Here is a 16041-nt window from a genome sequence, read left to right as displayed (position 1 = left end):
GGTACATGATTCATACTTAGGTCAACAGAGGTGCAATGGACATGTCAATATCCAATTGTTCTAATCAAAGAGTCTAACATGGGGACGTCTTGCTTAGTATGAGCAAGGTCCTTTCTTAGGAACTTGTCTATCCACCTGTTCTAGTCTAAAGGCGCTGAAGGCGCTGTCACACTAGCAAAATTTCCGTTGACTTTTTCTGAGTTTGTCGTCAACTTTCCAAAGAAGTCGACATCATTCCGTACTCTGGTTGTCACACACGTTCTTCTTCATACCGTGGTTGTCGTCGTCAAAACGTCAACAAACCATCTGAACTGTGACTTCCCGCAATGATAAAACAACTATGCTTTATAACACAAAGCAACTAGTGGGGCGTGCATAAAATTTTTTTAAAAAGTCTTTGGGTTCGGTCCCGGTTAAAAAAGACGTGAAAAGTTTTATTTTAAAAAATAAGCTAGGGCTAGCCTAGATAGGATATTCGTAACCTTGTTTACACAACCACAGTCAGACTGTATTTTAAATTAAGCTAGAGAAACGCTGCAAAAATTTTAAAGATTTTTGCTTAAATTATTTGCTAATGCAAAAAAAAAAAAAAAAAAAAAAAAAAAAAAAAAAAAAAAAAAAAAAAAAAACAATGAGAGCAGACCTAGGCTATATAACAATCTGATATTCACGATATAGCATCCTCATCTGTATAAAGATCAGGAAGTTCAGGAAAGTTTTCCCTGAGTCGCATGGTGATCTCTTGGTAATTTTTTTTCATTTAAGACCCTTTTTCATAAAACTATCATGCTTATGGTCCCATAAGCATCGTCTCTCCCCCATATCTTCGACCAAAAACTGTTCTGGCAATCTTGTTCACTGTACCAAGAACACCATCTTGCATCGATGACTTGAAATGCGCGCTCTCCGAGATATAAAAAAACAATAAAGTCGACGGTAGCGATGGGTTGAATTCGATCGGTACCGTTATCAAAATTCGTGACGACGACACCAGAAAGTCGTCGTCAAAACATGAAAAGTCGACGTCAAATTCAAAAGTCAACGGAAATTTCGCTAGTGTGACAGCGCCTTAAGAGTCTGATATGGGGACGTCTTGCTTAGTATGAGCAAGGTCCTTTCTTAGGAACTTGGCTATCCACATGTTCTAGTCTAAGAGTCTGACATGGGGACGTCGTGCTTAGTATGAGCAAGGTCCTTTCTTAGGAACTTGGCTATCCACCTGTTCTAGTCTAAGAGTCTGACATGGGGACGTCTTGCTTAGTATAAGCAAGGTCCTTTCTTAGGAACTTGGCTATCCACCTGTTCTAGTCTAAGAGTCTGACATGGGGACGTCTTGCTTAGTATGAGCAAGGTCCTTTCGTAAGAACTTGAGTATGAGCCCCTTTTATAGCCAAGACTGGCACTCTGGCCCATTGAGGACTACCATTAACCTACGCTTTCACTGACAAAGGTTTTAATTATTCGCGGTTTCAGTGAATAAGAGCCTTTAGTTCAATTAGCATTTTGGATAAATCAAGAGAGGAAATTGCTGCCCCTGTAAATAATACATCCCATTCATGCACTTTAATGCAAGATGGTGATTTGTACTAAATTATCAATATATATATATAGTATATATATATATATATATATATATATATATATATATATATACATATGATATGTATGTATCTATGTATGTATACTTTATGAGTGTAGATTTGAACTGAATTATCATATATATATATATATATATATATATACATATATATATGTATATATATATGTATGTATGTATATTTATGTGAGTGTATGTATTTTTATATCTCTATATTATATGCATGTGCGAGAGTAAATATATATTTGTATTATTTAAACATTTATTTCAAATGTTAATTTGTATGCGACTCCAAAGGGATTTTTCTTTGGTTTATTAGAGTTCAAATTCTAATATAATTAATTTTATGACCTTTTCTCATAAGCAGTCGTAAGCATTATGTGTAGGTTTTGTATTATATCCACATTAATATATATGTATATAAATATATATATATATATGATATAATATATATATATAGATATAAATATAAAGGTTTTGCCAAGGAGGAAAATGAAAGGCAAGAGACCCAAGAACTTTCGGTCTAACACGACCCTTTACTTAGGCACAACTCAGTTGTGCCTAAGTAAATGTTCGTGTTAGACCGAAAGTTCTAAGCACTCTCGCCTTCATTTTCCTCCGTGGCAAAACCTTTATTTATATATAGTATCACGTTTTATATACTTCGTGATCAAGTTATCCATATATATATATATATATATATATATATATATATATATATATATAGTATATATATATAAATCTAAAATTCCAATGTTAAACTAATGAGTATGAAAATAAAAAAAGAGCAGAATTTTATTTTCTATGGTTAGACAACAAAAATGCAGCGCCTAAATAATGGCAGGAAAAGGGAAATATCATAACGACCAAAAGAAAAATAATTACTAAGGAAAGGTAAATGAACGTGAAAATGGTGAAGTACACAAAGAAAATCTGTAAAATCACTTGCAGCAAAACACTGATAAAAACCCTTCGTCAAACACTAATGAAACAGAGGAATAACAGCACAGGATTATCTTTTTTCTATTTACGAATAAAACGATAAATATAAATCCTTTCGGTGATATGAACAGGATGACAAAAGAATTAAGTCTGCATATATTAAACAGAGCAATAAAGACGTTGTCTACGACTCTTAAGGGCCCTTAATCATTAAGCTATTATTTTCTAAATAATAAAAGGAAATTCTTAAACACTGTAGAAATTATTCACGAAATATTTCTTTTCCTTTTTCTTGCCATTTTGAAAATGCTTCATTATTAATCCAGTTTTTTTTTTTTTTTTTTAAGCAGGCTCTGATTCTGAGTTTACTTAAATAGGAACACACTATGAACTGTTCCTCCGGTGATATAGACTCGTGTCTCTTATTCTCAAAAAGCCCGATCAATTGCTCAATAGAGAGTGCATATGCACCGGAAGTCACAAGTACTTAACACATCTGTGGAACCTCCGTTACAGTAGTGGATCATAATTCGAGTCTCCTCCAGGAAAGCAGACTTTATTATGTGCGTGACAGCAGCTCCTTTGCACCATGGTGGTCTAGAAGTTTACCAACTCGAAAGAGCTTTACTCTGTTGACAGGTTTTAAAGGGCTTCCGCTTTGAATGCAATACTGTAGTTTGTTTGTTTGTAACGTGTTTTCACGTTGCATGGAACCTGAGGTTATTCAGCAACGGGACCAACGGCTTTACGTGAATTCCGAACCAAATCGAGAGTGAACTTCTACAACCAGAAATACACAACTCTCTCCCCTCAGTGGAATGTCCGAGGTTCGAACGCGGCCACCGAGGTGACACGCCAACACCATACTAACCACGCCACTGAGGTGCTGCAATACTGTAGTGACGATTGTCATTTTGTAGGGTCTTTTAAGATTTGGATTAGGACAGATATTGAAGTCAACCCACTGAATGTGTCGTGTCAGGGACCATCTGTCTTTAGCCTGGTGGCAACAGGTCACAAGGAATGACCTCGCTGTCTTGTAGTTAAGAAAATGGCCACAGAAGTTGTTATTTCCATATTTCCAGATACTCGTCTTCCAGATGCGCTCGGTTTTCCAGATTTTGCAGGTCATTTAGAGGCTAAAATTCGTCAGTGACCTGGAAGTTGTTATTTCCAGATACTCGTCTTCCAGGTGCGCTCAGTTTTCCAGATTTTCCAGGTCATTTAGAGGCTAAAATTCGTCAGTGACCTGGAAGTTGTTATTTCCAGATACTCGTCTTCCAGGTGCGCTCAGTTTTCCAGATTTTGCAGGCCATTTGTCAGTGACCTGGAAGTTGTTATTTCCAGATACTCGTCTTCCAGGTACGCTCAGTTTTCCAGATTTTGCAGGCCATTTGTCATTGACCTGGAAGTTGTTATTTCCAGATACTCGTCTTCCAGATGCGCTCGGTTTTCCAGATTTTCCAGATCATTTCATGGCTGAAGTTCGTCTTGACCTGAACTGACGAAGAAGCAAGAGGTGGTGTTCTAGTGCCTTAAGGATCGGTGATCTCACAAAGCACTATAGCAACTACCAGTGGGAGGAAACGCCCATTCCAGACGTGGCGCAAAGATATTCGACCCACTTGATGTTCTTCTGGAAGATCATTCTCTTGACGAATAAATGTGCGTGCCACCTATCCGGGAATGCTATCATGTGGTTGATTTTATCAAGCCCAGTTCCAAGTTTTTAAAGCTCTGTATTTTTAAATAATTCTTATTTCTATAATATTTCTTATCAAACATGCTAAGACTGTATTTTCAACGCTTTAGCTTTAAACGAAACGGTGTAGTAAAGTCAGTTGCATGAAATAACCTGAGAATCATATGTTTTAAATTGCAAACATATAATTATACTCATATGGGTATTGGCATGAAAAACACGTTTAACTTGGGTCATAATCTTTAAGGAATCTACACAATAGCATATAAAGACACTTATTTTTTGCACATTATTATGCACAGACAATTTGACACTTTTCCCAGAAATATTCACTCAGTAATAAGAACCTACTTTCATGCGAAAACACCTTGAAAATAGCAGATGAGCAGTAGGTCACAGCCACACATATCTATAAAGCATGTCTACAAACGATCAGTATTTCGTACAAAATCTTGTCAGATTTACTGTTCATAAGAGTAAACGTAATAAAGATCAGTGTATGCTCCAAGTCACAATTCTCTCCTGTAACATAGGGTTTGTTAACATCTTTAAACGTGTGATAAAACGTAAGAACTATACTAAATATATATCCATATATATATATACATATACTAATATATAGATTCTATATATCTAATATATATATATATATATATATATATAATATAATTATATTAAATTTATTTCTATAAATTATAACCACACACCACACACACATATATATATATCCTATATATATATATATATATATATATAATATATATATATATATATATATATATATATAAATGTGTGTGAATGAATTTGCGGACATGTATATGTGTGTGTTACATTTTTGTTACATTTTAAGCATAACTGCTTGATTTACTCTCGTTTTTTATGGTGCTTTGAATGCAGTATTTGCAAAATTGCAGACTTACAATCAAAATGCTTCCTCATGACAACAACAACAATAACAACAAAAACAATACAAGCTTAATGATTTGAAATAATGTAGTGCATTATTAGGTTACCATTACAAGAACGATTTATATTGGCATGAATTACTTAATTCAAGGCAGCCACTCGTCCAATATCTTCAGTTATTTTAAAAGCAACTTCCGTGGTTGTAAATGCACTTGATTGTATTACAATTTGTGACATAAATATGATAGTCATTATCATCATTTTTCAGAAGATGAAACCTATTCATATGGAACAAGCCTAAAGTGACCATTAACTTGAAATTTAAGCTTCCAAAGAATATGGTGCTCATTAGAAAGAAGAGGAGGCAAAGATCATATTATTGGCTTTGACGGCTTTCTCCTTTGTCTAAAAGTATAAGTTCCGTAATTACTGGTAGGGTTTTGTTTTCCATTGCCTATTTAGCCCTAGTGTACACTTGCGCTACAGATATCGAGTACAAAGAGAATGAACCACATCGGTCAGTATCAGAAAAGAATTCCAGTCCTGCAACCACCATAAGGTTGAAAGGTTTCTGCACTAAGAGTTAGAAGAACCAATGATTAACAGTTCTTCAGATCTATCAGCAGTACTGATTCGACTTGAAACCAAGTAAATTTGAATACAGTACTCTACTCCATAATAGCTTGGTATTACTAGCAGGCATGTTAAGATCTTTTAAAGTAATCTGCGTTAAAAGAAAACGATAGTGGTATCGAAAGTGAAGCATTTAACAAAAATAGTTGATCTCCTAAAGAAATTTAGAAGTCTCTACAACCGTAAGTCAAACTTTATATTTGCATAATTATTGGAACCATTTTGCAAAATAATGCAACTAACATCTAATTTCAGACGCTTTACAATATATTTAACTAGCAATGGATTTATTTATGTTCAGAGTAATCCAATAATTAACTTAGGAAATTTTTTTTTTATCAACTCGGCACCTAAGGTGCATTTAGTGTTCCTTTTGGCATCAGCGGTAAAGCCCTTACAAATCTAAGGACTTCACAAACTATCATGAAAACATGCTAAAAATATGGAGTGCATAATGAAGGTGGTTCATTCTCTACTTACAAACAAAATGACAATTTTTGTCAAAGTAAATGAGAAAGTCATTGCTACTGATTAAAAATAATAAATCAAACGCCAACCCCTATGTTTTTTATGGAGAAGGTGACATATTGACTCCTCTGAATGAGTTTGCCAAACAGCTATAATATTTCTGATGGTAAAATAATGCTGACTTCTTTGAAGAGCTACAGCTATCCAGATTGATTTTCAATATTTGAATGATTAAAAATGAAACTGTATAAGAAGCAAAGGCATCAATATTTCAAAGATTACATAAAGAATAATTATTTAGCAGATCAAAAGAATAGGAACTAAATTCTTTTTAAATTTGCAGCTGAAGTAATTACTAATGTAGATCATTAAGGCCTGTATGAGGGAATACCACGATGATTAAAGAATAAATGTCTCTCTCTTAATCTGTATTCAAACTTATAGCTGACCTCATGAAGAGGATGGCTGAAAAGACTAGATAATATGCTTCACCAATGAATGATTGCACGATTCTAAACCTTGCCACATTCACAATAGACATTGCAGCATAACCTGAATTTTGCAAAACAAATGTACATGGCGTAAATTACCATCTGTAACATACAACATCGGTATTTGTATTGTTCTGTATTATGTTTTTTTTTTATTCTTTGAACTGAAATTGCAAATAATGTATGTTTTGGGCGAATTATCAGCTGAGGAGCAAATTTAAACGACTTTTAACGTAAGGTGCAGTCTATATGGAGTTAATAAATCTGCAATTCTATATGCAATACACAAAATGAAAATCCTGTTTCTCACGATATATATACATACATACATCATACATATATATATATATATATATATATATATATATATATATATATATATATATATATATATATATATATATATATATATATATATATATATATATATTCCGTTTATATTTTAGGAAAAAGGCAAAAAGAACAATTTTATGTATGATGTGATGACTCTTAATGATGTTTTAAGTATACATACATACATATATATATATATATATATATATATATATATATATATATATATATATATATATATATACATATATTTCGTTTAATATTTTAGGAAAAAGCAAAAAGAACAATTTTATGTTTTATGTGATGATTACTTAATGATGTTTTGAAACCGACCCTTAAATCGTTAAACTGAAGTTTCCTGTATTTTGCACACGTCCAGTACTTGGACATGTGGTATATATACTGTAATTATATAACAAAGGAACCTCATATAAGAAAAACGTTTGAAAAATGACACTGTATTTCTGATATACTACAATTGTCTTTGCAGAGACCAATGGACATATTTGACAATGAAAGGCTTTATTAAATTATATATATATATATATATATATATATATATATATATATATATATATATATATATATAATTTTATCACATCACCGTGATTCATATAGAAGCATTAACCTACAAATGTCCTTTAATATCTACTTCGCTCGACCTCCGAAATAATATATTTTCATATGTGTAAAGCGAATGGGAACTTTTTAGTTGATAAGAAGGTTTTCCTCTCGTGGGCTCGAACCACGGAAGAACAAGAACTCCAGTCTGCAGTGACGCGCCTTATACCACACGGCCATCAAGGTAGGCCTAAGTTGATACAGCCTCCCACCTACAAATCTCTGTCGAACTGAAGTATTTGTGTGTGTGTGTGTACGAGTGGTGTGTGTGTGAAAAGGGACAATAATGTAGGCATGAGTATAAGATGAGTTAAATACAAGTGTAATTGTCCCGGAAGAAAGGTCATGGAAATAGAAAAGTTAAATGCAGAGTAGGGTCGATTAGACTAAGAATATTCGTCAACAACCTTCCCTTCCCTTGAGAAATATCTAACATGAATTGCCTTCATAGATGTGAGTTGAAGTTTATTGAAATTTCATTAAAAAACTATATATTTTTTAATTAATTTCATCTACTAATCAGAGAATTTCCCCTGTATTGTAGATAATTTTCGACACGTCCGACCATGACTACCGAATTTCTTAATTTTCACATTTTTATATCAGTGTTATATCTGACTCCTTATTCATTGACTACTGTTGCTAAAACGGTCCATTAGTTTAATAGACCCCCATAGTTGTAAATGAAAAAGCCACCTAAAATCTCTCGATTCGCCCTATTGTTTTGATATATGTCTCACTTAAAAACCTGATACTCTAAATATTAAATGAAATGAAGAACTCCTCCTTCCATGCCAGGATTCGAACCGAGGCCATAGGATATCACCATAATTGGTTACGCCTGGCCCCCAAAAAACCGGACATTGCTTGGTAATCGCAATTTGGGCAATTATAGTCCGGCCATACAGACGATACGGTTAAGAAACTGAAACATGACATTTTAATCTATACAGAGCATGAATTTCGCATGCCGTACAATGAGACATATTCAACATGGTATCTTGTCAATATTACTTGTTAAAAAAGTATACAGGAACCAAACGTACATTTCTAGAACAACAGTGGCTAAAATTTCACTTTCCCTTTTCAGAAACAATGCTGAATACTAAAGCAATAAGATAATTAATTTTGAAATATGCGTTCTTCCGCAAAAAAAAAAGGAATAAATAAAATTATGGAAAATCTGTCTCGTAAAAAAAAAATCTACTTCATCTCACTGGCTACGGAACTTATTTGTTTGTGACTTTTCTCTCTGCCAAAAATTATCACTGCCGTTAAATGAATGTGAGGCTGTGACTTAAGCAGTAGTTAATATTTTGTTATAACAAAAATTGACTGATTTTGTAATTTTGATTATCATAAATATTAGCAATGAGTAAATGAGTTCTTCAAAACACTGATAAAGCGACAATTAATATGATTCCCTATTACTATGTGACACGAACGCATACACATGTATACATACTAATACGCATAGTATATACAGACATATACGTGTAATAATAATCTCATTCGCACTTTATTCTATACATTATGTTTGTATGTATGTATACTTACCTACATACATACATATACGTCTGTATACATACATACATACATATACGTGTAATACTAATCTCATTTGCACATTATATACTTATAACAAAAGGAAGTATGGGTGCCAAGACATTGATATTCCACGAGGCACTCACTAGTTTCAACAATAAAAACAAATGTTGTAATGACCACATAAACATAAAGAAAATTTGCTGAAAACGCTTCCTATATCCTATATTTCCCAGTACAATCTATCTTCATATTCCAATGACATTCTCTGAGATTTGAATAAACATTTAAGAGCTTTTTGACAAGTAATGAAATCATTTATCTCTCGATACTTATATTCTCTATAAAGATGTCTCCCGCTTATCGATGATTCATATACATTCAAGATTTCCCTCTTCTCGTCAGTGATTTGTGTCACTGAAGAGTCCATTATTCCTCTTGTAGTGTCTAAGAGGATCCGATTCTACATTCGACTCCTTTGTCCGATTTGGAAGAAGAAGACTGTTGGCTGGGAGACCTAAAATGAGCTCGTCGTCTCCGGGTTGATGGGACTTGAAGTAATAGCGATCTTCGTTAAAGTTATCCGTCATCTTTTCTGTGGTTTCCTTGGTGGCTGTGAAGATATGGTAACTTTTCCTGTAGTATTTACTGAAACATGAATCAATCAGGTTATTCATACATCACGAGAGTTTTTGCAGTGAATGGTATGGCCGTTATTCGCTAAAATGTGGAAAAAGTTATGACAGTTATACAGACAGCATGATGGAGTTCTTCGGCTAATTTTCGCATAGAATACAGTACTACGAAGAATTCCACCTAGGCTAACGAATGTTACCAATACGTATATTTCTACATCTGTAAACTTGGATGATTTACTTTATCGCAGTATATGAATACAACAAATAAGGAAAAGAAAAGTCACTACCTTGTTGACCCACCTGTACTTAGAGTAAGGCAAGCCCATAATGAGCAAGGTTGCTTTATAAAACGGAAGGCGCCATAAGCCGAAGTGGTGATCTCGGGTGTCCTGATTCCATATGTTGAGCGCCTGTGGATCAAATGGATCATTTAATAACAACAATAATAATTTTGGTGATGTCATTTCACATATCATATTCTTTAATTCCTCGTTAATTATGGAAGGAGGTTGAAGCGACCTTGCCTTGCAAAACGAGTTATTGCAAAATCGAAAACTTAACAATAAAATGATAATGCATTAACAAGCAAATGAATATTTACAAATAGAATAGTCAATAACCATCAAGGAAGCACAATCATCAATAACGCTGACAGGATGACCATCCCACAGTTAATACGATAGTTCATTTTAAAGATATCGATAAGAATGACTTCTAGACTGTTTCACAGTTCCTCAGTAAAAGGAGACTTTTCAAACCCAGTAATATATTAGTTCTTAAGACTGGCGCTGGAGACACTGAGGGTAGTTTCCGTTGAAGCAGAGCTTACGGAGAATGACCCAAAAGGACACCTTGCAGTGATGGTTAAACTGTAAATTACCATTCTAGATTAGAAGGACATCTTTCCCACCGGATAAAGGTCCCAGTATAGGCGTAGACGTCCAGATGGAAGAATATCATGCGAATAATGGCAGAGCAAAAGATCTGAAGCATGTAGTTTTAATACCATCAACTCTTGATATACTAAACCAAACAAATATTCCCTTGTGTTCTGACTGAATTACCTGACATATTATTTCAGTATTTGTAGTAAGGTTAGGGTTTGAAGGCAACTCATGTATTATACAGTGGTGTATAACGAAGTCTTCTACACTAATGTTCTGAGTCCGTCTTCTTCTTTCCACCGTTATCCCCACAAAGGGGTCGGTTGCCTGATGCGCCCTCTCCACTGCCTTCAATCAAAGGCATCATCCTCCACCATCATCAGGCATGGTTAATTGTTTGGCAAAGGGTTTTTATGACCGTATGTCCTTACTGTCATCAACCACAGTTATTGGTGGTGGGCCTCGCCTTTGACTAATAAGTCCACCTGCAAGGCAGCAGTTTCCACAGTTATTGGCGGTGGGCCTAGCCTTTTACTAAAAAGTAAGACTGCAAGGCAGCAGCTGTTCTTTTAGTCGCCTTTTACGACACGCAGGACCTACGTATATAGATACAAAGACAGCAAAGGCTCTTGGCAGGAGACAACGCAGTAAGAAAAAGGAACAAAGAGGAGTAAATCAAGATAGAATAGAGAAGTAACACTGAAAGAACCTTAGGTCAGAGGGTTCAGCTATTTATATTTTATTGTTACCACAAATAATTCAAAAAGTCCGAAATGGGTCAGCAGAAACATTGCTGGGTTCGAAGAACAGAAGATTAGCAGATGTAAAAGCTACGTTGCTGTACATCACGAGGGACATTAGAGGTCATACCTCGAATGTGGGAAAAGTGGATGGAATAAGAGGAGCAGGCTTAAGAGGTCATGGGTACTACAACAGTCAAAGCTCCTGTAGTAGTATTCATTGAGTGGTACGGTACGCTTGCTATAGTCGCTCATACGCCTTGAAAACAGTCAAGGATGGTTGGGCATCACGCAAAGAAATTGCGGTGCAACTTTGGCTTGCTATGTACGCGTCACCTCTGGGGTGCTATAGTTGATTCACATCAGCCGTGCATTTGATGTCTAGGCTAGTCCCTTACAACGCTCCTAATTGGCTGTTAATAAGCCAATCACAGGGCTGGGAACTTCCAGTCTCGAGAGAGAGTTCACATATGCAGGATCTAAATTCCACCGCTCCTGAGGGATACGTCTTTCAAACGTATCCCTCAGGAGAGGTGGAACGTACATCCTACCCATATGGACTCTCGAGAGAAACTGAGAGTTTCCAGCCCTGTGACTGGCTTATCAACAGCCAATCAGGAGCGTCGTAAGGGACTGGCCTAGACATCAAATGCACGGCTGATGTGAATTTACTAAGTACTTAACACGGCGTCCCATTGAGCTAGCAACCCAAAGTAGCATCGGAATTTTTCTACTCCAAGTGAATAGAAAATCCCATAACATTATTAATTCTTTGCTCAGTGCAAAAGTAGAAGTATTGTTAAGCGATGAGTTAATACAGATTTGTCTTTTGTTGAGCAAACGATAAAAACCTTCATGATTTAAATGGAGTAATAACGAAACACGGACAATAACTCTAGGATAATATTTAGGCCTATGTTTTGGCCACTCAGACAATATAACCTAAAAAAAAACTACCGATGAATAATATATCGTATTCTCTGTTTAACATTAAACATTATTACGTAAATGCAGTCTAATAATTGACGGGATAGAGTGAAAAAATAGAATGCTTTATCAGTTTTAATCTTACATAATAAGGTACTCACTTATCTGTCAGATAACAATTTGACGGCGAAGCTTTAGTCAATAATTACATTTTTGAGACAGATTAAGTCTTTTATGTAATCAGTCCTAATGCTAATTTCATTGTCAACAAAGGTTTCCTATAACTGTAAATAGAACAGTTACGGCTTTTGATTATAGGTAATAATTATATGCATTCTCTACGTGACGAAATCCACGTATCGCTGGAACATCTCCTGCGGTAAATTTGGAATCTAGGTTATAGCAACCAACCATTTATGAAATGCATTTTCTTAATCCGGAAACTTAAAAAGCACAAGACGCGACGAAGTTTCTTCGGCGCAATCGAATTTTCTGTACGGCGTATAATGCTGTATGAGCCGCAGACCATGAAACTTTCAGCCACGGCCTGGTTGTGGCCTGTCCTATAGCGTTGTCAGACGCACGATCATGGCTAAATTTAACTTTAGTAAAAATAAAAACTACCGTGGCTAGAGGGCTGCAATGTGGTATGATGTTTGGTGACTGGAGGGTGGATGATCAACATACCAGTTTCTAGCTCTCTAACCTCAGCAGTTTCTAGGATCTGAGGGCAGACAAAAAAAAAAAAAAAAAGTGGACACAGACTGACAAATCCATCTCAGTAGTTTCCTTTTACAGACAACTAAAAATGAAGGTTTTAAATTGTAATAGAAATAACATTTTTATTGGTAATCCAGCAGTTATTTGGATTTAGAATTTTACTGAAAAAAAAAACAGGTTCGAAAATTATTTTTCTGGATTTATGGATCGCCTTCTTGTAAAAAAAAGTCTTCAAACCACATTATCCAAGTATCTGCATTCTGAAAATGACTGTTGGCCAAAGCTTCATAACCTAACTTTGCTAAGGATATTCTCTTATTCGTGATGGAAGAATTTCCTCGAACAGGTAAGCTTTAAAGCTGCTTTTAAGCTGAAAAAATAAAATAAAAAATATAACACAAGACAAACGTCTCTAGATCCACATCGCCAACGTATGAGTAAGATTATAACTATACTCTGTTTTTTTCCATCTGTCCACCCGCCTGTGGTGTTTGCGTATGGTAACAATGCGTCCCGGACTTTAGATAGTTACGCTGTGTAAGTTTTAGGTGAATAAAAGGATATCTTGGTGTACATTTGCAACTGAAAAGCGTTTTAATAATTTACTGTATGCGAATTACACCGTTAATATTCGAAATAGGATATTATTATTATTGTTGAATGTAAGCTGAATGTAGCTATCCAAAGCCCGGGACGCAGTGTTACCATAATCAAACACCACAGGCGGGTGGATAGATGAAAAAAAAAAACGAGTATAGATCAGTAGATACATGACATGAATACGTGTAACTGAGTCTATGGTTGGGCTTAGCCATAATTGATTTTAGGGTCTCTCCTAGATAGTGACCTTCAAGGGTTTTCGGAGGTCATTATCTTGGACTAATATTTCTTGGGGGGTCATTATCTTTATGATATTTAGAGTCTTTTGTTCATGTTTTTACGGTAACCATGATGGGCTTGTACTAAATACGCCGCAAAGGTGGATACATACAGAGTTAAAACCCTTGGCGGTCATTATCTAATTTTCTAGCACTTAAAATTTTGTAAAATGCGAGAATATAATGCTTGTTTTTAATTAGCTTGTAAGTGAATTGGAAACGTTAAATCAACACTAACCCTTCATCATAGACGATGCGTACAACAACGGTACAACGTTTTCATTCTCAACTTTTCCATCACTAGGCGCACTAGTTGAAGTGGATGACATCGCAGGTTCTTCAGAAGACAAAAACGCGTCAGTCGTCATCGTAGACATAGTAGGTTCTGTGGTCGAATTATCTGAAGAGGGCCAGTCATCTCTACATGGCGACCACACGATGAAGGTAAGAATGCCGATGAAAATTCCAAGAGCGATGAAAACAGAAAGTAGCCCTGTAAGGCACCCGTTCGTCTCTAAAGTCTTCATTTCGTCGGTCTGCTTAGAAGGTCTATCCTCCTACGTTACCCTCAACTCGGGATCCAGCTGCTGTGATCAATACAGATACCACTCACGCAGTGTCGAAGTGCCGAGCACTTTCTGTGCCTTGTCCGAAGTTGATTATATTCTCTTGCTAGTCGACGAAGATGAAGCCACGACTGTCAAAAGATATTCAGGGAGGTTCGAAACCTCTTCTGTAAGAACTTGGACGATTTGTTACTCTCAGTTATTTCTACTTCGACATGTACAACGACTATCTCTTTCCAGGTGCGCTCACTCAGAGTTTGTAGCTGGGACTACAGGAGCAGATAATCGTAAGACTTATCTTGCCGAAGTTCCACCAAACCGCCAATCTTCGAAATTATCAGCTGGGATCAAGGCTGTCCATTAAGCTCTCTCTCTCTCTCTCTCTCTCTCTCTCTCTCTCCTCTCTCCTCTCTCTTATATTATATATATATAGATATATATAATATATTATATATATATAATTATTATAATATATATATGAAAAGTATCAACGAGCCATTTCCGAAAACAAGGTCTGGCTCGAGGGAAAAACAACACTCACGTCAACATTCCTACTTTTACTGCTGAATATTGGATAAGCCCCATTTACCAAAAACTTCCACAATATCAGTCGCTTCATAAGCCTACACGGAGTTCACCAACAGCTCATCGAGCCCCTACAACACACTAGCCCCCCTGGCGCAAACTTAACACTCTTCCTTATCAGGGCATTTTCTTTCCCTAATCTCTTTCACATAATTTATCCAGCCTTTTCTGTAGCAGACGCTTTTTACCATCCTGTCATCCTCCATTCTTATCTTTCATTTGAATTCAACATCTGCACCTCACTTCCTTAAAGAGGAATTGGCTCAACAAGCTTCTTATTCACTCCCACCTTGGCGTCCAGAGACACTCAAAGTTTCCTCTCATTCCTCGGCATTCCAGTTCTGGTCAAGTAGATGCACCAATAATTCAATTTTTGTATAACTCCTGTTGGGTGTACTTTATTTCAGGTAAAGTGAATCTGATGTTAGTGGGATACTCGTATCATTTTGGAAATGTATTGAGCTCATTTTTTCTAAGTACTGAAGCTAAATTCGACGAGAATATTTGCCACAAAGTAAAAAACTAGCCTTCTCTCTCTCTTGATGGCTGAGTGGATAAAGTTACTGTCACCAATGTATCGTCCCCAAAATGCTTAAGTTTAAATCCTTGTCAGGGTAGATACACTAATTTAAAATTCATTTGGGATGTACGTAAGTTATTCTTAAGGTAAAGTGAATTTGAAACTTGGCTATTTGAAATTATAATATACACATATCTCTATAATATACATACAAATATTATATATATATATTAAATATATATATATATATATCTATATATATACTATATATAGATATAATATATATAATGCTTAAAAGTCACTGTGGATGCACGTGACTTCATAAATAAGCGAATCCCACAGGAA

At 35.4% G+C, this 16041-nt stretch overlaps 1 protein-coding gene across 2 annotated transcripts in view; it reads right to left on the bottom strand.

Annotated features, from left to right (window-relative positions):
* Positions 1 to 7619: 7619 nt before the first annotated feature.
* Positions 7620 to 16041, bottom strand: part of LOC135214034 (protein O-linked-mannose beta-1,2-N-acetylglucosaminyltransferase 1-like) — a 37518-nt gene continuing 29096 nt past the window's right edge. Inside the window, exons 1-3 of one of the 2 annotated variants that reach the window (XR_010314251.1) lie at positions 14264 to 14875; positions 10177 to 10286; positions 9859 to 9886 (exon numbers count right to left, since the gene is read on the bottom strand). Coding sequence is in view for 1 of the 2 variants with exons in the window: in XM_064248152.1 (XP_064104222.1) it covers positions 9640 to 9886; positions 10177 to 10286 (357 nt within the window). In the remaining variant the exon portion in view is untranslated. Of the gene's footprint in view, positions 9887 to 10176; positions 10287 to 14263; positions 14876 to 16041 lie in introns of those variants that run through there. The other variant, XM_064248152.1, reaches the window with a different exon arrangement.

Source organism: Macrobrachium nipponense, chromosome 43 (genome assembly GCF_015104395.2).
Source record: "Macrobrachium nipponense isolate FS-2020 chromosome 43, ASM1510439v2, whole genome shotgun sequence".
Classification (NCBI taxonomy): Eukaryota; Metazoa; Arthropoda; class Malacostraca; order Decapoda; family Palaemonidae; genus Macrobrachium; species Macrobrachium nipponense.
This window is presented reverse-complemented; position numbering and strand designations above follow the sequence as displayed.